Source organism: Pleurodeles waltl, chromosome 4_2 (assembly GCF_031143425.1).
Source record: "Pleurodeles waltl isolate 20211129_DDA chromosome 4_2, aPleWal1.hap1.20221129, whole genome shotgun sequence".
NCBI lineage: Eukaryota > Metazoa > Chordata > Amphibia > Caudata > Salamandridae > Pleurodeles > Pleurodeles waltl.
In genome coordinates this window covers 679,841,238-679,863,823 of record NC_090443.1, presented here as the reverse complement: position 1 = coordinate 679,863,823, position 22,586 = coordinate 679,841,238, and the positions used below count along the sequence as shown (strand labels likewise).

The window sequence follows — 22,586 nt, the reverse complement described above, 5'->3', positions numbered from 1 at the left end:
CTTCCAAATAGCTTGTCCCCCCCTTAAAGAACAAGTTACTTACCCTTGGTAACGATTCATCTGGTAGGGATATGTTCTAGTTGCAGATTCCTTAACTTAGAATTTCCCCCAGGTGTCAGACTGGATTCAGAGATTCTTTCTTCAAGCAGTACCCTTGCACACCATCAGGTGGCATTGATCGACTCCGCATCCATCAATGGTGTTGTAGTCCCCGTGATGGCATCTTGTGGGCTGACATCAGTTTCTTTTCACAAGTTTCCATACCACTAGCGCGGTGCCATGAAGAACACAAAGTGGTGTGTCATAGCTAAGGACCAGAAAGGGGAATCCCTGTCCCTAGAAATCAGTTCCCAAATGTGGAGGATGGATGGGATGGTAAGGAATCTGCAACTAGAATATGTCTCTACCAGATAAATCGCTACGGAAGGTAAGTAACTTGTTCATCTGATAGAGACTTCTAGTTGCAGATTCCCTACCTTGGAATAGATACCCAAGCAATAACGTCCTCCGAAGTGGGCTGTGAACCAAGATTATACTAAAAAGACCTGCAGGACGGAACAACCAAAGTGGCCAGCTCAAAAGGGGCACACATAATGTATGTCAAGACCAAGTTCAAGTCCCACTGGGGCATACTGAACCGGGGTCAAAGGAAACAAATGGGTGAGCCCCTTAAGGAACGATCCAACAATGGGAGACTTGAGTAAGGGAGGTTTGGTCTGGCAATCTAAGAAAGGCTGAGATGGCCAACAAGTAACCTTTAAGGGTGCCCAAAAAAGAGCCCTGCTGGGCCAAAGAAAGGATGAACAAGAGAACCTCGGAGAGAGGAGCAGAGAGGAGAATCGGACTTGTTGGAACACTATGCCACAAATTTATGCCAACAACAGATGTATACAGTTTTGGTGGAGGGACGCCTGGCTGCCAAAATAACATCACAGACTTCAGTCGAAAGGTCGACAGCTGTCAGCTGCTGCTGCTCAATCTCTATGCATGAAGGTTTTTGTGGAGAACCGAACCCTGCTGCTGCAACAGAAGATCCTCCCGAAGGGGCAGTCTGATCGGAGGATCTGTAGTCATTCTCAGTAGCCCTGGGTACCATACCCTTTGTGCCCAGACCAGGGCCACAAGGATTATTTAGGCGCGGTCACTCTTGATCTTCTTCAGAACTCTGGACAGAAGTGGTATTGGCAGGAAGGCGTAAAGGAGACCAGAGTTCTACTAAGACAAAAAGCATCACAGAGCGAGTGCCGCCTTGGAAACTCCAATGTACAAAATAGCTGACATTGCATGTTCTCTGCAGAGGCGAGCAGATCTAACCGAGGTTCTCCACAATGCTGAAAAAGACCTTGTGCCACCTCCAGATGGAGACGCCATTCATGATAGACTATGTATCAACGGCTGAGTTTGTCTGCTCTGGCGTTCAGAGAGCCCACCAGATGCTGAATCCCCAGGATTATGCCTTGATGTGCCAGCTAAGAGTCTACGACCCCACTTCGCCCTGCTTGTTGCAGTACCACGTGGTGATAGTGTTGTACGTGAACACTTGCACCACTTTCCTCTTGAAAGAGGGAAAGAATGCTATCAATGCAAACCTGACAGCCCTGAGCTCAAAAAGACTGATATGGAGTCCGGACTCGGCTGGAGACCAGAGACCTCGGATCTCCGCCTTTCCCATGTGGCTACCCAATCCCAGGAGTGACGCATCTCTCACTACTGTAAGATCTGTTTGGTGAAGAGAGATGGATATGCTGCTGACCCAATCGTGATTTGAAGGCCACCACTGCAGGTCTTTTGCAGTCCCCGTTGAGATCTGGACCATGTCAGAGAGATTCCCATAATGCTGCGCCCACTGGAACTTCAGGTCCTACTGCAGAGCCTGCACATGCCACCTGGCATGTGTCACCAGCAGGATGCAGGAGGCCATGAAGCCCAGCAGCCTCAGAGTCATTCTCACCGAAACCTAGGATAGAGGCTGAAACATCAGAATCATAGCCTGAATATCCTGGACTGGCTTTTACGGAGAATAGGCCCGAAACTGCACTGTGTCCAGAACAGCCCTGATAAAAGGGAGCATCTGAGAAGGAGTCGGGTGTGACTTTGACATGTTTACAGTAAACCCCAGCGAGTGCAGAAGGTTTACAGTAGTAAGGTGGGAGACGACTTTCTGGGGCATGTTTGCCTTCAGCAGCCAGTCACCAAAGTAGGGGGAAGACTGAAACCCCTAACCTACGCAGATGAGCTGCAACCACCACCATCACTTTTGTGACCACCCGAGGGGCACTGGTAAGGCCGAAGGGGAGCATGATAAATTGAAAGTGCTCGTGACCTACCACGAATCACAAGTAGCACCTGTGGGCAGGTAAGAGGAGTATACAGAAGTAAAAGTCCTTCAAGTCCAATGCTACTATCCAGTCTCCTGGGTTCAAGGCAGTCAGGACCTGAGCCAGAGTGAGCATTTTGAGCTACTCCTTATTAAGGAAGGGACTGAGGGCCTGAAGGTCTAGGATAGGGCATAGGCCCTTGCCCTTTTTGGGCACCAGAAAGAAGAAGGAATAACAACCACAGCCTATTTCTAGCACAGGGAACCTATCTATGGCTCCCTAGGCCAAGAGAGCCGCAACTTACTCACGGAGAAGTGCCAGATGATCCTCTGGTAAGTGGCTGTTTGATGGAGGCATGGCTAGAGGGGCAGTCTCAAAGGGGAGGGAGAAGCTACTTCGGATTATTTGCAAAACCCACCAGTCCGTTGTGATGGATTCCCAGTGGGGCAGGTGATGGCAGATCCTGCCCCCAACTGGTCTGAGATGGTAGGACGGACTAGAAGAGTTTGGAGGGAGAGGTGGCGTGGACTGGGCAGAACTCTGGTTCCCTGTCCCACGATCCCATGGGATTACGCATCCCCGGTCGCACAGGGGCTGAGTAGCATGTTCAGCTCTGTGGCTGACTGGGAAAGGACGAGATAGGGAGGTCCTTCCGTGAACACAAATGGGGCAAAAAAGCAGTGGTGGAGGAGGGGCAGCCGCAAGGCCAATGGAACGAGCCGTAGCCCAGGACTCCTTGAACTTCTCAAGCACTGAGTCTGCTTTGTCTCCAAAGAGACAGGTGCCATCGAAGGGCATGTCCATGAGAGTCTGTTAGGCATCCCAAAAAAAAAAACCAGATGTCTTCAAACAGGCGTGGTGCCTCAAGGCCACCACTGTTGCAAACGATCTACCCAGTGAGTCGGTTGTGTCCAGCCCACAATGAATCGTGAACTTAGCAGCATCCCTCCCATCAGCAACTGCTTGGGAGAGTATAGCGGCCCAAAAGGCATGTTGTGTTCACAGACCGCAATACCAGACTGCAGGAAGAAAATATATTTTTCCCGAGTTGATCAAGTCGCTTTGATTCTCTATCAGTGGGAGCGGATAGGAATGCCCCCGATGATGAAGAAACCTGGATGACAAGGCTCTTAGGCGTGGGTTGTTGGGAGAGGAATTTAAGCTTGTTCGGGGTAGGCCAATGGTGGCAGGCGATTGTCCTATTCACAGGAGCCCCTGTACTAGGTCTGGGCCTAGTAACTAGAAGAAAATCGGTGAAGACTTTGTTAAATGGAACAAGAGGCTCCGAAGTGGAACCCAAGGTTGAAGCACTTCTGTCAGGAGGATAGTTCTGACTGATACAGAGGGAAGCTCGAGACCAAGGACCTCAGCTGCCCTACTGGACACTATGGAGTAAGAAGCTCAGTCCTCCATAGCCAAGGTAGGAGAAGACAGCATGCCAGCGTCTGGAGAAGTATCCAGACCACTAGTCTGGACCAATTCCTGTGCCCAGTCCATGTCAGGGTTGTCAAGCTGGTATTCCAAAGGGTCCAGCGACCCCTCCAACCCTTCTCCATATTGGTACTAATAATAAAAAGGGTCGAATCAAATCCAACCTGGGGTGAGTAGGTCCCACCAAATTTGGAAGCGGTGTCGATCGCAGCCCTTCCGGCTCCGGGTCGTAGGGGGATGAGGATTGGGTCGACGTCGATTGTGGGCCCAACCGATATCGGGAACTTCAACATCTTACCTGATGTCGGGAAAGGTCACATTGGCACGACCAGTGTCTAGACGGATCCAAGAACGGATCTGGAGGGGCCCTTGGAGGCCATGGCTGGAGCTGCGGGCGCAAAACCCGGAGGGCCCCCTCCAAACCCTGGGGCTCCAAAAATTTGGCCTGATAAAAAAAAAATATAATTTTGCTGGGCAGGGGAGGGTCCAGCTTGCAGAAACTCAGGGGAGGCACAGAGCAGACCCAGAAGTAGGGTCCGCGGGCAGAGGTCAAGAGCATCAACGCTCTTCCCTTTTGTCTGCATTGCAGTTGTAGCAAGGGATTGTTCCCCCATTTTGTTGATAGTGTTACCATTCATTCACCTCGATTTTGAATAGGACCCCACTACCTGGTGCATGGGTAGGAAGCACTAACAGTAACAGGGTGAGTACCCCGCTAATGTGCGCGTAAATGCACCTCTGAATAAAAGAGTGTTCTGTCTGCAAGAGCATCTGTGGGCCTGAACTCTCGGTGGATTCCAGAAGATTCCGCGAAAGTACAGCTGCCACTGTTCAGGGCAGAATACCTGTCCTGGGCAGATAGCAAGGGTATTTTTGCTCTTTTACTCGTTTCCTCTTTCCTGTCTTCTTCTCACTTCAGTGCAAAAGCCGCTGGGAACACAGCATCTCTAGCACCCTTTTGCCTCCCTAGAGAAGCTCATTTATTTGTCAGTTGTAGAATCTTTTAGTGAACCAAGCACTGCAAGCACTGTCCAGTGAATGTGGGTTGTTATAGTGCTCCTCTGGCTTCTACTAACAATATTCTGCTAAAGCTAGAAGTGTATACGGAGCATGTGAATGTGACACCCTCCTGTTTTCCAGGAGTATGAGCTCAGGGAACTAGTAATGCACTCTTGTTGTGTGACTGAGCGCCAGTCTGCCGTTAGCGATAGCTAGTACCCTTTGGGACAATGGGGACTTCCAATGAGTAAAGGGATTTCGGACAGTTGCAAGCTTGCCCCACCCAAAACATCCCCTGCCTATGAGGCAGCCCTTTGTAATGGTTTTGGCACTTGTTTATTCTTGGAAAAATGGCACCAGTTGACTGCTAGGAGCAAGGAGAAGGGAGCTGCAGTTTCCTCTGAATGGGAAATTTGAATTACAAAAGTTGGAATATTTGACCCAACTGTTGTTGGTGGAAGGGAAAAAGATTAGACTGGCTGAGTGGAATGCATTTTTGATGTGGGATTTGAGTACGAGTGATGTTAAGGCGAAAGTATAGAAAGAACTGTCAACACTACGGAGGGACCCAGTAAACGGGGCCCCCGATTAATATAACAGTGAACTCTGGAGGAAATGTCAGCTTGATGTTAAGAAAGTGTATCCCTGTCTTTCCTTACTATGCACGCCAGCAGAGGAAGACAGGGACCACACAGATTCGCTGGTAGAGGATATTATTGCAGGGCGGTGGAGAAGCCCGCCCCCTTATGCTACAGTTGTTAAAGATGCTGTAGATCACAACTCAACAGCCAGTGGAAACCGACTGAGCCATCTCAGAGAGAAATAGCTTGGTGCTGCCGCCAAGCTTGCAAAATGCTGAAAGAGGAAGTTAACAAAACAGAAATTGGCAGCGTGACAGACATAAAGCTCCTCTCTCACATAAGGAAGCAAGTAACACAGACAGCTAGCACTTTGGAATCACAGCTAACACGGTTGGTTAAACAATGCACAGATAAAAATTTGCAATTGCCTGCCATGACCAATCCCACCTGGCAACAAAGGTTTAGGGACAACTTCGCAGATCACACTTTAGACGCCCCATGGTTTCAAAATGTAATATGGGATTTATGCACTTATGTTAAGAACTGTCTGCAGGATATTCAATTACTGTGGTAAGTTAGCAAGGACCGCCCTCCGGAACAGATACACTGTTGGCAACAACAGACACCGCACCTCACAACTGCACGCCTAACAATGTATGAATTGACACTGATGGCACTACAAATTACCATTATGAGGTGTATCACTTTAAACCCTGCTTGCCTCTTACCTACTGCTCATGACCAAGATGAACTAGCTGAAGATAATGCTCTTCACAACCGTGTATTTGCTACTGATAGGCACACCAAGGTGCGACTAGATTTGAGAGACAGCCCACTTTCTGATGCCGACGGTGACCGGTTTATAAATGGTTCCTGCTTGTGGGATGAGAAGGGGGCCCTTACAAGCCTTTTATGCCATCACCACTGCTCACAACTTGCTGGAAGGAGCATGCTTGCCAGCAGTGGAAAGTGTCCAAGCAGCAGAGTTGATAGTATGGACCAGGACTTGCTTTTTGGCCAAAGGGGAAAAGGTTAATGTATACACGGACACTCAATACTCCTTTGGGGTAACACATTTCTTTAGCCAGCTCTGGGCAATGAGATTTATACAATCTAACTCTTCAAAAGAAGTAATTCTTACATCAGCAGGCAACCAGGTACAGCATGCACAGCTAATAGCAGACCTTTTGCAAGCCTTGTTGCCAGCTAAAGTGGCAATTGTTAAATGTGCTGCTCACACTGCATCCAAAGATTATGTCTCCCGGGGCAATGCTTTTGTGCATAGCGAAGCAAAGAGGATAGCACTTACGGGATGTGGCTTGGCCATGATGCAAATGCCAACTGGTACAACAGAGAACAACATCATAGACAATGAAATGGGCTTTGATACATCAAAGATGCAAAGTATGGTGGCCCAAATTGTTTTTTTAAAAAGAATGGCAGGCTAGTGGGTGTGTACAAACAGAGGGGAGGGTGTGGGTAGGACCTAATGGTAAAATATGTTTACCGATATCTATGCTCTCACTTAAGGCTCGTTTATTCAACGGTCCTTCACATGCTGGCCAACATGGCATATTCAGATTGTTTTCTCAATGTTGGTATAATCCTAAATTTCTCCAAACAGAGGAACGGTTATGTAAACAATGTACAGTTTAGTTTGTGCACAGTATAATGTTGGGAAGGGCACACCAACTACACCTGGTCATTTTTCCCTCACCATGGACCATTTGAAGGCCTCCAGCTTAATTTGTATTGACATGCCCTGGACATGTACTGGTCATTGTGTGTATGTTTCCCAAATGGGCAGATGCATGCCCCACCAAGAACTGTGATGCACTAACTGTTGCCAAATGCCTTCTCAAAGAACTGATCCCTCATTTTGAAATACCATCCATTTTGAGCTCTGACAATGGCCCAACGTTTGTCTCTCAGGTGATAAAAGGTATTTGCAAAGGGTTGGGGGTCACGCAGAAGCTGCACTGGGCCTACCATCTACCAGCAGCGGATGTAGTGGAGCGAAAGAACGGGGTACTAAAGAACAAGATTGGAAAGATTGGAAAGATTTGTGCATCCACTGTACTGTCTTGGATTGATGTGCTGCCATTTGCTTTGCTGGCAATGAAGAGCACCCCCAAGTGACAAAACTAAGCCCCCATGAGACATTGTTAGTCACTCTATGAATATTCTGGGCCACATGTCCAATGCCCCCTGCCACTATCTGATTATTTGCTCTTACAGTACTGCAAGGAGCTAACAGAGACATTGCATTCCGTCCATCGTCAGGAGCTGCAGGCCCTTCCTGGCTCAACAACACTAGCTGCACAGAACCTTCACCTGGGAGATTGAGTGTGGATCATGGCCCATACCAAGCACTACTGCCTGCAGCCCTGGTGGTCCTTCGGATGACTACCACAGCTGCCACACGTGAGGGACTGACCTCCTGGACACACATCTCTCACACCAAGAAGGCATCACCCCCAGCAGCAGAACAAGGAGCGGGGGCACAACTGGCCACACCACCAACGCCTCTTGTCAAAGGATCTCTTTAAAATCTCGGCTCAACATGTACCTGCCACTAAAGTGCTGGTAACCTCTTAGGGGGCATTAAGGGTACAGGAAATGCTTTGGCAGATAAAGGAGGCCCATAATGAAAAAAAATGGTCATTAGTCTTTGCTGCAGTTTGTACACCGATTCTTGCAATAGTAATAACAACATTGCTACTGATTTTTGCGGAAAACATCTCTATTCCCTTCATCGAGGAACAGACACCAAGACAAAATGCCACAGAGACTTTACATTCTTCAGATCAACTGAATAATTTGACTGAATATACTGATGCTGATGTAAATGATGGTGGGAATATCATGTGGAAAAAGTTTGAAGAGGACAAGTATGTTGAAATGTTGAAAATGTTTGTAACTATCATGAATATATCAGGATGTTTTGTTTGCACACACCTACCAACAGATGCTGTTAGGATGATTTATGATACTGTATCCGTGCCAAGTAAGTAGGATGTACCATGGTAAGGAAAATGCTGGGAACTCAATTTAATATAACAGTAAAGATAGTTTTTCCCCTTCCAGGTAGACATATTTCATTTGGGAGAAAGGACAGTGATCCAGAGGGTTGTTCCTTCATGCAGCGCACCAAAAGGGACATGTCCCAATTGAAGCACTTTGACACGAAACCAAAGTAGGGAATAGGGTGGAACAATGAGCCTAAAGAATGGCATCTCCTAGGGGACAAGGATGCAGGCGATCTGTGGATACATAGGTTAAGGATAGCACCTCAGTTGGCGGTACCCTTCTGCATTAGGAAAGCAGAGATGATTCATCTACGACATACTACCAGAGAAATGATGAAAGGGGGCATTGAGGAACTGCTTTGCGGGGCTAAGGCAAGGCAGCAGCCATGACCACTAATAAAAAGCTAAAATATATATGGGGGTGAAAGCAATTTATGATGGGCCAGAGAGGGTGACATGCACCAGTCTCCAGAATTTGTGGGAAATAAGGGTCTGTTTTTCGTGTGTGCCTACTTTTACTTGCCCATGGGATGGTATGGGAGATGCTATTTGTCCTTTGTGCTGCCCTGAATGTCCCATGTAACACACCAATCTACACTAACTAAGTTAGGGGAATAGGGACAAGAGGTCAATACACTGGGTAGACAACATAACAGGGATAGGTATGTTGATGCAGCCACTGAGGGTAGCCTACAACAGCCACCAAATAAGTATGTTAGGTAGGAGATTGACAACATGGCGGATGCCACAGAAGCTGCCCTGGGAAGCATCACGTAAGAATTAACTGCTTTAAGGGCAATGGGGATACAAAAATAGAATTGCCTTAGACATCATCTTGGCAAAGGAAGGAGGGGTTTGCCATGTCATCCACCAGAAATGTTGTTTTTACGTCTCCGATTATAATGGTAACATCAACAAGGCAATTAAAAACATAAGAGCAGTACAGCAACAGGGCATGGAAGGAGGAGCTATATGGGCTTCCAACACTTCCTGGCTCGAGTCTTGCAGATTGTGGCTGCTTGAGGCATGAGTAATAGGCATTGTTATCCTCATAACACTGTGTATTATGGCTCAAATAGTACCTGCCTGTCCTCCGTTACTGCAAACTGTTTTTCTCGGATCTCATCATTACCACCCGCACACCAGTATGTAGAGATGAGGGTGATATATAAGATGCCTTGCCGCAGCCTCGGGGACTGAGGAGATGGTCAATGAGGAAGGGAAAGAAGACTTTGATAATCTGCGATGACCCCTGTTCCTATCCTATGCATCCAGAGGAGAGAATGTGGAAATCGGCTAAAGTAAAGACCCTCCTTTGATAAAGACTGCCTTCAACCTGTGATACTCAGTGATGAACAGACCTGCAAGACGTATGCAAGGGGGGGGGGGGTCGGATGGCCTTTATTAAACTAATGTACTCTACCAAAATTGCATATAACCCAAGGTTTGCTCAAAAACATATCTTGTGACATGCAAGTGGCTTGCTTGCTTAGCAACAGATAGCTCTACAACCATGTATAGTCCTACTTTTAGGATCAAGCTTGATTAGCGAGTTTTTTTTTTTTTTTTTACGAATTCTGGAAACTACCAGCTGTTAGGAAGCATGGACATCACACCCTGCTCCATATTGTAACACACTGTTAGCACGCATACTGGATGACCTAGTTCTGTGTCTTGATTGGTTGGAACACATTGGTTGCGTAATCTATCATCTCCTGACCAAGAACACGTTATGTACCTAATGAAGAAATCACCTTGCTGTTATTCTAAGTGGACAATGTATTTGCATATCTTGTGGTTTTTATGTATAAAAGACGTGATGAAACTTCTCAAATTTAGTTACCTGTATGTGAACATTTGGGCCAGAGATCACGTTAATATGTTGTGATTTGAACTCACGTCTGTCTTCTTTATTTGAAGTCACTCCGACTTTGCAAATGTGAATCATTCGCTACATTGATATATCCAGTTCCAAATTACTTAAAACTATACTGCTTAAGCACCTTTTTAAACCTTGAGTCAGAGAAATAGTAATACGTTTCATGAATGGCAACAGGTACATCTTCTGTTCATTTCTTCAAATAAAGTGGTGATCAAAGTTTTACCTTGGGCTTATATTTTTCTGGCTAAGTGCCAAAACATTTTGATATCGGAATTTATATCATCCTTTTTTAAGTCGTTCTTGCAAAATAATCTATTCCTTTCAGTAAATTACCTGCAGCTTTTTTTTTTTAACTAAATACTGTAGAAATTACATTTTTTTAAGACAAATATAATATTGTAAGAACACAAAATGATGAAAACCAAAACAGCTAACGCATGAGAACAGGGCAAACATCATAACGTTACACATCTAAGTCCATTTATACGTGTAGTTAATTCAATGTGTTCTACTGTAAAACCCTACATGAAGAATTAAACAAAGGTTTTACACCCCAAGTTAACCAAATATTTGTAATTAAATGGATAAATGAACATGGGAGCACAGAAGATCCGCAACATGTTTTCGGTGGGCATGCTATAATACACCTTTTCTTTGTGAAGAAGAAGGAAAACCTCTTGAATCTTCATCTCCTTTTCGTTTAATGAATTCTTTAGTTTCTAAAAGTAAATAAAGATCAGATTACAGAAAGAAGTATGCCATTTCACTATTACAACACAAGGTTTGATTAGAGTTAAGAAAAACCTATTACATTTGCATAATAGAGCATAACAAATATGGACAATATTAGAACATTCTTGGGAAAGTGATATCACCAGCAAATGCAAAAAAAAAAAAAAAAAAAAAAAAATCTGCAAAATATTTAACAACATTTCAATTACCAGACATTCACAGCATACCTCTTAAAAGGCACTTTTTAAAACATTTTTGTAGAGCAACGATTGTTCACACCAGTGGAAAAAAAGTAAAATACCAAGCAGTTTTCTAGAACAAATAACAGTATAGTGCAACATATCTTGAAAATATTTTCTTCTTTTTTCTTAATCCTGCTTCCAAAGGTTCATATTGGTTTGAGTTTCCAGCGGTGTTGCACAGAAGAATTTTGTTGCTCAGCATAGTGATCAAGTGTATTGAGAACAAAAAACAAAATCGCAACGGCATAGGATCAAGAAAAAAGGAAAAGTACAAAGTGGTTAAGACCTACAGCAAGCACATGTGTTAAACAAAGCATTGTTGCAAATTTGAGTCACGGTACTAAATTTGAATTCCTGCTTTCATGTGATCGTCGAGGTAGGACTTTCATTCTGAATAATAAAAAATTTAAAAATGGAGTACAGTGCACCCATTGGATTTTTAAAAGAGTTTAAACAGAAAGCTTATCATTCCAATCATTGGTCAGAATTGTATAATTACATGTTAATTTCAGCACTTTAAATCTTGCAAGTTTAACAGAACCAGACTTTGGTGTTAAAAAAAAATAAATAAAAAAAAAAAAACACAGATCATACTGGTTTCCTCATTTTTTTCCACAGGTTTTCCAAGTAATTATTTTGCTGCTGGAGATCCGACTGCCTGAGGAAATAGTTTTGAAGAGTAGGAAGCCACACTGGTAATGCAAAACTTGCCCACACCTGTCCAGCTACTGTCTATTTTCCTGAAACCATAGAGAATTTGTGAATCCTTATGTAAAATCTGCAGAGCTCCAATTGATTCCTGAGCGCACTGGTCCTGGGCCCAACAAGCCGCAGGGGAGAGCCACAGGGCCAGTACTTCGACCAGGAAGTGCGCACTACACAGAGCTGCCACCAACCCTTCCTGTACACAGCATTTGCTTGTGACCAGCAGCAGCTGGTCAACAGGTCTTGCTGCAGTGGGCTGCCAAGCCGTTTCAGATGACTGCTGGCCATGTTCAACAGCAGTTATTGGTACGGTCTTTCTGAGTTTATGTTTTGTGTATTGTGTATTTTTGAAAGGCTCAGGATTTAAACCTATTGTTTCTTTTTTTTTTTTATATCTGAAAACAATCCTCATTATTATGGATTAGTTTTGGTTGCCGGTCTCTTGATCTGAATGCTAATGCCACCACCAGAAATTCTAAGTCTTCATTTACTGACTGAGCAAAAATTCCTGAAGTTGGAGTTGAGCCTGTTGGGTCATGGCCCTGCTGACTATTTTCCTGGGGACATGTTGCTTTATGATGCGCCTCACATTCTACTAAGTTGAGAAGGTCCTTCACTGGGTAGAAGCACATTTTCTTTTAAAAGTGTGATCTGTGTTACACCAATCAGTATTTTCAGATTGGAAAAACCTTTCCTGGACCTTACAGAAAGGGACAATGTTTGTAGGTTGAAGACTTCATTTCTAAGTACTGCAAATCTTAAATCAAGCAGTGCGAACCCTAAAACAATATTAAAAAAAATGAATTTTATATGAAAATGTATTGTACATTGTAAATTGATGGCATGCACATTTTAAGTACAATCCCAAACTCACAGACCTACTCTTATTTTACACAATGTTCTACATCATTTCAGGTTCGCAATATGAAGTACTGGATTTAAAAAGCCACCACATGACCTGGGTCCTCAGCAGAAATTTGCCAGGTCATGTAGAGCAGGAAAAAGGCACAGGCCCAAAGTCCAACCCCGACGACTATGCGGCAGTTGGGACTGGAATGTTCCCTGCATGGTGTACAGCTATGTTCCCCTGCCTTGAACTGATCGTCCACACAACGTGGTACAATCAGTGTAAAAGCACAGAGCTCTTTTGGGATCCTATCGATTAATTCTCTACTCCTCCTTAGAAGAATTCTGAGAGGGTGATGTTTTGCCTGACATGAAAAGGAGTTGCCACTTTCAGGCGAAAGGAGGTTCAGGTCTTCAACACAAGCTTGTCTGGAAAGAATGCGCTATACGGGAAGTTAACACAGAGGCTTGTAGCTCACTCACATGCCGGGCTGTTGTTATGGTAATGAGGAAGTTGTGTTTAGAGAGAGGAGCCACAAAGCTATACAGTGGTTCAACGTGAGTATATATTAGTACTGTGGGAACTAGGTTCAGGTCCCACTGAGGCATAATGAAAGATGTGGGCCAAACAGATGGCGCAAAGCTTTAAAAAAAAGCCACCACAATAAGTGATTTCCGTAAAGAGGGCTTGTCCAGCAACAGCAAAAGAGCTGATGAATAGCCTTTGACAGTGCCCAAAACAAGTCCTTTCTGCGCTAGGGACAAAACAAAGAGCAACATTTATATAGTTTGGCTTGTAGGGGGTAAATCTGCTGAGTACTGAACCAAATCACAAACATGTTCCAATGGCAGGCATACACTGAATTCGTGGAGGAATATCTGGCACCCAGAATGACAACTTTGGAGGGAGGTCAAACGAAATCAACTGCTCAATCTCCAAGCACAGAGCTGAAGATTGAGCAGGCCTGAAAGCAGGACCCTGCCCACTGCCCCACCCAATCCTCCTGAAGCAGCAGCGTGATAGGAGAACAGATGTTCATGCCCAGGATTTCCAGGTAACACTCTCCTTGCCAAATATGTTGCACCAAGATGAATAGCGCCTGGTCATTCCTGATCTACTTCAGAACTCGGGGCAGGAGAGTTAGCAGTAGAAAAGGCATACAGGAGTCCCAAGTTCCACTCTTGGCAGAATGTGCCTCCCAGAGATAGCAGTCTTGAAAACTCTGATGCACAAAAAAGCTGACAATGTGCATTCTCAGTGGTAGTGGACAAAAATATTGCGCCAAGGGTATCTACATTGTTGAATAGACCCTGTGCCACCTCCAGGTGCAGCTGCCATTTGTGACCCACTAATCAGCTGCTGAATGTGCCCACCTTGGTGTTAAAAAATCCCATCAGGTGCTGTGCCAATCTCATGATGATCCACCCACTTCCGGAGACATAGTGCCACATGACACAGGTTCCATGACCCCAACCCCACCCTGTATGTTGCAGTACTACATGGTAGTGTCTGTAAGCACCTTCACCAGCCTCTCCTTAAGGGATGGCTGGAAGGATTGCACTGCCAAACAGATGGCTTGCAATTCCAGTAGGCCGACCTGGAGCCAAGCCTCCACTGAAGACCAGATGCCTCTAATCTCCACCTCTCCCAGAGGGATTCCCCAGACCAGAAGAGACGAGTCTGTCACCTCTGTGGGGCAAGGAGATAGGTCTGCAGTTGACCCAATAGCAGTCCAGCAGCCACCACTACACGTCTTTTTCATTCGTCTTTGAAATATGGCAATAATCTGGTGAATTCCCTCCACCCCCTCCTCCCCCCCCAAATGTGGAAAAGAAAGCAAACTGCAGTGTCCAAAACAGCTCCAATGCAGGGCATCACCTGCGTAGAAGTCAGGTGTGACTTCAGACTGTTGTTGATGAACCCCAATAATATTAGGCAGTTCACTGTAGTCTGGAGGTAGGCAATGACTGGAACCCTAGATCTCCGAAGAGCTACTGCAACATATGCCATTACTTTTGGGAAAACCTGAGGGGCACTGGCAAGGCTGAAGAGAAGTACTGAAAACTGGACATGTTCGTGCTCCACTGTAAACCTCCATTAATCAGACCAGAGCCAAGGTAAGCATCTTGAATTTGCCCCTCTGCAGAAAGGAATTGAGATGGCACAAGTCTAGAAAGGTACGGAAATTTATTTTGCACCAGAAAGTAGCAGGAGAAAGAGCCAATGCCTATTTCGGATTCCTGCACCCGCTCAATAGCTCAGTTGGCCAAAAGGGCCTGCACTTTCTGCTGTAAGACAGACAGATGGACCACTATTAGATGCCCTGAGGGTGGTGGAAGGTGCGTTGGAATGGAAATAAACGGGAGGACATCACTTTGATGGATAATTTGCAGGACCTATTTGTCCAAAGTGCTCGCCACCCTGGGAGAAAATGCTGGATCCAGTCTCCAATGGGGTGTCTGTGTGAATGTAATGATACACTAAAGTGGTTTAGTGGCTGCAGCAATAAATGGAGGCGAGTTGGATCAGGGCTGCACCCTGCCACTGCTGTCCACAACGTCAGTGGGATCCATGGCCTTGACCAAGAAAAACAGTTGGTTGGTTCTTTTTTGTTTGCTGCATGAACAAAAAAGAACCAACTATACCTACTTTTTGTATAGGTTTTTGATTCATTGGAATACGTATTATTCTTCTTTCTATCTATCACAAGCACTTTTTCTCACACTATCTGTTCCTGGGTGTGTTGTTTTATCAGATGGGCTGTTCGTTTAGGATGGATATATTAAATTGATATTTATGCTTAAGTAAGTAAATGAATATATATATTTATATGAATAAATAGTTTTTTTGCTCTCACCTATGTTGTTTTATGATGTATAAATAATTTGTCGGTCTCTCCCCGTTAGGGCATTGTTGTATGTAATGATTATCTTCTACCCAGCCCAGTCGGGTTTCTGGGTTACCCTCTGTGGTTTATAAGTATTTTTACCCTGCTGAGGCAGTCAGTAGTATTGAGTCCATATCATATTAGGAATTTGGCCACAGTATTGATATCCTGTATAGCCCTTAAGAGGGATGGTCTGATGTCTGCAGAGACATCAGGTAGGATGTAAGCCACAGAGTCCCAGAGAGCATGGGAATAGCGACCCAGTAGGCAACTTGAATTAACTGAGCATACGGCAAGGCTAGCAGACAAGAACATGTGCTTGCCAAAGCTCTCAAAGTACTTAGATTAACAGTCCAGCAGAGTAATGGAAACGCGTTTGCGTCGGCCCTACTGGTGGATGCCTGCACCACTAAGCTTTCTGGTGTTGGGTGTTGAGTTCGGAATGCCAGATCCTGTGGAGCAGGGCAATGTCACCATGCAATTGCTGACTGACAAGAGGTCCAGAGCAAAGCTTTGCTGATGCACCCAGTAGGGAATCAGTTAAGGCCTCATTTAAAGGCCTGTTTGAAGGCCTGTTTGAAGGACCTCAGTCATATTTTTTTACCTCCATGGTTGTTAACTGGAGGTCCAATACCTCTGTCTGCCCTTTTCATTGCAACCGCGAAGGCGGTGCTCTCTTCAGTGGCAGGGCCAATGTCTGGCAAGGTGTCCAGCCAACTGCCATCCTGCAAATCCTCATATCAATTGTCTTCAGTTTATGGGTGCTCATTCATATTGATAATTATCTGAGTCCATGACAAGGACCTTATAAAGAACCTGTGCTCGACCACGAAGAAAGAGCAATGTGTCAGAATCAGATGGGTTGCTGTAAGACTAGTTCCCAGAGGGAATGGGCCTGGCTTTGGTAGAGGAGAATCCAACAACACCATATGTAATGTGTTGTTTTCCAGTGTTGATGGCATGAACACCGGCATCCCTGATTGTGGGTCCAGCGCAAATTATGACATCAGGACAAATGTTGGCGTCGGTGTGGACCCCGCAGCAGGTTCAGTGTCCAACTGGCATAGAGGGAAGAGTCAGTGTAATGTGCACCAATTCGGAATTATGAGTGTGGTTTTATTGACATAGCGGAAAGAAGGGGGTGACACTATACAATCATCCTTCAGAGTAATGCATTGTCACCTTATCCAAGTATCAACACCTAAGACATCGCAAAAAACATATGATCCTGTAAACAGTAAGTGGGCCCTGTTGTGCGATGCACTTGGCCTTCACAGCTGAGTAAACATTAATTCTAACAAGAGACATCTCGAAGCTATTAACAGCTGGGTCTGCCGCTACTGAAAACAATGCATGATAATGCCAGTTTCGCAGGTGAAACTAAATAATTCACTAAATACAGAAATCTGTTTCTTACTAAGGTAGAGATTCCTTCACAAAGTCAACAATTAGTAAAGATTCAAAAAAAGCATTCTACTGTTTACACAGACTATACTTACAGCATTTTCTGCTTCATCCTCAAGTACCATATCCAGTAAAACTTCGATATATTTACTCGTCTCATCTGTATCTGGCTGCTGCTTTGAACAAAGAGTATGTAATAAATTAAAATCTGATTTGCTTCATGGCTGATAACTTCCAAATTAAATCTCATTATTTAAAGCTGTGTACCAGTACTGAGGAACCGATTCTACTTCATTACATTCATGTTGCCATGGTCGCAAAACTCATTTTTGTTCAAACTTAAAACTTGATTAGTTTGGTGGATTGATTCAAAACATCTGATTTGTTCTCAATGTTCCTTACGCTGGACTGACCTGGTTTAAAATTTACCTTCCCCGGCCTCCGTTTCGCTTCCTGAATTAGTTCATATATTTATTTTTTTTCCCAATGCAAAAAGACATAGATAAGTTTATCTCATTAAAGCCACATTAAAAACTCCAATCTATACACAAATTCTCAGTCATGTCATATATCCCCGATTTACCCACTACCAAATGCCAACTCAAGCTTGAAGGTAAACAGGGCTTAGTAACATGTTCACCATTTACATTGCATATACTTATTTCACATCACGCCACCTGAAATAACTGTTTTGAGACTGAAATTGGCAAATCAAGTGAACCTAGCAACCTAGATGCAACACTAACACACATTGGTTAAAGCCAATACGTCTGGAGTTGTACACCAGTCTTTTGGCTTTGTCAATGCTTGTTTTGTTTTGTCCTGTTACGAGAAATGTTCTTTGTGGTGAAGCTCATCAACTTTAAAAAAAAAAAACATTGGCTAAAAGCAAAAGGCAAACGGTGCCATAGTGTTCCCTGGCACATAACAGACTTACACTAGGAGTATATGCACATTAAAGTAAGAGAAGAATGTCATCACTAGTAATGATGTTAGGAAACTGCTGAAGTGTGGGACCCACTGCCTCATGCTGTATGTTGTAGTTGGTTCAAGAAAAACGTAAATAACACAATAGCAGAACAATGAATGAAGAGGACAGGTTCCCAGCCCATTAAAGTATATTATTAAACATATAATTTTAGTAAAATGCAACGGTGTTGTCTAACGCCAGACCTGAAAAATCATAGCATGCATTGAGACCAGTATACTGCAATGCTCTATACATTTAAGGTTCTAGTCAACACACTTTCAAAAAGGCTAAAGAATGTAGAAAAAGAAATAGACATCCAATGTAATTAAGTAAGGCAGATCAATTAAGAGTCAGTTTGCTTCACGTATAGAGTAGAAACTTGGACCAAGATCAGCAACTCTATCACGTCCAGAGCAGAGTGTTCACTTCGAAAATAAACATCAAACGATTAATGTAAATTACAAAGGATTTTAGTTTTTTGCATAGTGTAGGCACACAGACAACCATGCAAACAATGACATACTGTAGCTCATGTGTATTCACGTATCTAGACAGTGCATCACACCTACTGAAATCCATGAATACCAGAAGGTTCCGATGCATACAGACCTCCTAAAACATACACAGGGGGACCCACCAGGCATACAAATACCCCTGCCCCAAAGAGTCACACACAACTACATAGCAAAGAAAAAAACAGGCATGACTGGGTAGGGAAGGGGGCACACCGATGAATGCAGGCATCTTGTCCACTTAATTGTTAGCCTATCTTCTGAAAAATAAAATAAATATGAGATGGAGAAAAGACTGGAACGTAAACACTCATACCGGCATTGGCTTCTAATTGGAGAAAACAATTATACTCCGTGATGGAACAGTTCAGTGTTCATGCTTATCAAAAGTTCAAAAAAAAAAATTTTTTTTTTTTTTAATGGAAATGAGAAAAATTATCATAGGAGGGATTTCAGGTGGTGAGATTACCTCACTGTGTTGGTCTCCTAGCCTCATTTATTCTTGATTCTTATTATTAGCCACGTCCTCAGGCAACAGTGACTTTGTCTAAGTGATAAGTGTAAAATCTTATCAGCCCTTAGAATAGCTAAGGGGCGAGCAGCACAACTGAGAAGTTATTTAGAACTAACACTTAACAAGGCATACCCCTAGGCATGTACTGATGATTACCGAGCTAGTTGAACGTTGATGGGAAGCTGCATTTTTCCCGTTAGTGAGGTCGTTTTACCAGACTGCAAAGTACAGAGCAGTAGCAGGGAGGTTTCAGGAGTAACAACAGAATTTGTTTTCACAAGAAGTGGAGTGAAGATAAATTCCAGCCTCCTGGATGAACGGTATTTTAAAAAACAAACAAAAAAACGGAAAATGCAATGCTTTAAAAATGGGCTGTACACAAAAAAAAAAAATAGGAATAGCTGGGAAAGCAAGGGTAACATCATGAGACCAGAGTCGGGAAAAACGGGCAGTGTGGTCAGGCAAGACAAGACATTCGTTTTAATTTGGTTCATAATATTTGAGATTGTGCTATAAAATCTGATCCCAATATATTGATTCCGATTATTTTCAAAGAACCATGTTGTATGTTCTTTCAGTGTCTAATAATCTGAAGTAACGTAGTGTGATCCTCATGACAACTCAAAATTGTGATGCTGTGAAATGTACTTTATTTGTACTACAATTGCCTTTACCTTCATCAAATTACTTTTACACATGTGTACAAAATGGAATTTACAAAGTTTACACTTATCATCGTCGTCGTAATGTAAGGTACTGCTTTGTGGTTTTTGAACCAGGCAACAAAATATTTTTGGTTACTTATTTCACTCCCACCTTTAAGCATAATACTGCCTTCAGTTGAAGACACATTGCAGCAATTTGATATGAAATAAGTAAACATTTACTTCAGAAAGCATTACTTTTTGTCTTCCCTTTGTACTGATTTTTTTTCCTCATACAATTTGGTTTTGCTGTGGAAACACAATACTTACACATATTTTTTTTAAGTTGCTGACTTGTTTACATGGCCAAGTAAGTGCATTCATATACATTACGATACATATTTTAGAATACACTTGTAATGACAACTGAATTACAAAACAATTTTGCAGTTACAAATTCTGCCATTCTGTTATACTAAATCCATTTCACAATTCAGTAAGTGGCTACTGAATCATAAATGGATTAAGAAATGCAAGACAAATCACTATTTATTTCGAAAGGAGTGTGTTCAGGCGCCATTTCCAAATACTTATTCCATAAGGGATGTAATACTGTTTTCCAACCGTAATCCATTCGCAAATCAATGAAATATTGGCAGACTCCCAAATTGAAATGCTAACACATTCACAAAAGGAAAGGGGGTCCCTTACCTTTTGTGAATGTAAAGGAAAACCTTTGTCGGAGGAATAGCCAGTGGCCCAGATGATCACTGCCAACACTTTAATAAACTTTCAAAATAAAAATAAGTAGACTTTACTTTTTTTTTTTTTTTAAATGCAGTACTACTTCCTTTAGGGAAAGTGAGCAACATAAAAAAAAAAAAAAATCTTTATTAAAATGCCTGACCCCAGCAGGCCACCATTCCTGTGATGTCATTCAATCACAATAAGTCGCAACTCTTTACCTACCTCATGAATACTGATGAGGTGGGGCAGACTGCAACTAAGATTCTCTATTTTGCAAAGGGACCCTTAAGTAAATAATTCCATTCTCAAAATACTATTCCATTGGCAAAAGAGAGTGCACAATTTACCACTACTTTTGGCAAATGAAAATTCATATAATAAGCCATTTGTTTCCTCTTGGGCACAGCAGTGGAAATAGCATGTGCCATAGGAATAACATAGCGACCCTAGGGAAGTGAATTCCCAAGGGAGGACAACTGCATACAAGAGATTATGATGGTCATTTTGAACCTGGAGGTAATGACCGCACAGTCGGTGGTGGCGGTAACTACCGGCCAACAGACCGGCGGTACAGACTGCCAAATAATGAAGCATAGGAGAAACAGCCAGCAGCCCATCAACCCACCGCCATCTTGGAAGCACCGCCAACGACAGCAGAGGCCGTCTCCAGGCTGGCGGAAAGGCCTAACCCCACCAGCATATTATGAAGACCACACCACCATCAGTTCCGAGACGGGAACCACCACCACTCAAAGCCTGGTGGAAATGACCCATATAAAGGGCACACAGAACATGCAAACACCGACATGGAGCGAGAGTTGGAAATAATGCCAGTGCTTCTCCTTGCCATATTCCTTCAGGACCATGACCGCCGCCGAAGACAACAACGGTAAGTCCCCCAGCCTAGTACACAACGGAAGAAAGGGCACAATTACACACCCACCCACACTGCAATGCACCCCCAACCCCTCCCACCAGCCCAAGCCATACACAGCCTAACAAAATGTACAGACACAAGCAAACAAATACCTGCACCAATACAAACACCCGTGCACACCACAGCCCCACAGTGAAACGTTCCACAACGGCTCAATTTGGCACCAACAGGTCTGCTGGGCAGCAAATTTTAAGTCCAAAAATTATTTACAAAAGGCCATTGGCCAGTACAAAGTCCCGGTAGTGAAAAGATAACCACACTTGACTCCCACGATGTAAAGGAACACTCCACTGAGAAGGGGCATCAATCAGGCACCTCAGGGATCAGGGCCAGGGAGTGGGGACTCAGGTTTGGAAGGTGGGGGTCTTGGGCTTAGGTTCTGGAGGTGGAGAGGGTTTGGGCTTGCCCTTGGGGGGAGGAGGAGTGGGCCTAGACCAGGGGGGTGGCAGAGGGACCAGGGGCAACACAGGCCTTCTTCTTCTCTGGGGAAGGGGCACAGGCATGGGTAGGGCAGACTGCGGAGGGCTTGGATGAGGAAGGAGTGGGTTTCTGAAGGCCAAGGGAACATTTAGGGACAAGTCAGGTTGGGCTAGTGGGTTCCAATAGGTCAACATGGGAGAGGGAAAGCTTACGAGATGCAGCTGGAGGGGTTTTGGAGACAGGTTTGGGAGTGGAGGATGAGGGAGTGGTGGTATGAGGTGCAGGTCTGCTTGGATGCAGGTGCCTGTACAGTAGGCACATGTTTGGTGAATGTGTGTGTAGTGGATGTCTGGGAGTGTTTATGTGTCCTGGGAGTAGAAGGGGTTGGACACAGTGGGGGAGGTGGATTTTGCTGTGTCTGCCTTTGAATGGTGGGTGTATGCCTGCATGTGGCAATACGCCTGGTACTTGTGTTTGCCTGCCTGCTTCTTGGGTGTTGATTTGAGTGCCTGGCTGTCTGGATGTGTGCTTGGGGTTGGAGAAGGGAGAGGGGTGCTGGAAGGGGTAGAGGTTGTGGGAACAGGGGACGGAAGGACCAGGAACACTGGCTGCTATCAAAGAGGAGGCCAGAGCCTGAAAAGATCTCTGGAGGCCAGACTTGGCACCGTGAATGCCTTCCAGGAACGCATTGCATTGCTGCATTTAGGATGCACAGTGGTTGTCTGATCAAAAGGGATGCTTCTCAGGAGGTCAATACCCCCCTCAGTGAGGGTAGCAGAGCTAAC

At 44.3% G+C, this 22,586-nt stretch overlaps 1 protein-coding gene across 4 annotated transcripts in view; it reads right to left on the bottom strand.

Moving 5' to 3' along the window:
• The window catches only part of ODF2L (outer dense fiber of sperm tails 2 like), a 248,638-nt gene that overhangs the window by 188,271 nt on the left and 37,781 nt on the right, over positions 1 to 22,586 (bottom strand). For 2 of the 4 annotated variants that reach the window (XM_069232260.1, XM_069232263.1), the window contains exons 4-5: positions 17,153 to 17,230; positions 10,888 to 10,959 (exon numbers count right to left, since the gene is read on the bottom strand). In XM_069232260.1, coding sequence (XP_069088361.1) covers positions 10,888 to 10,959; positions 17,153 to 17,230 — 150 coding nt within the window. Of the gene's footprint in view, positions 1 to 10,887; positions 10,960 to 17,152; positions 17,234 to 22,586 lie in introns of all 4 variants that reach the window. The other 2 variants (XM_069232261.1, XM_069232262.1) reach the window with 1 other exon arrangement.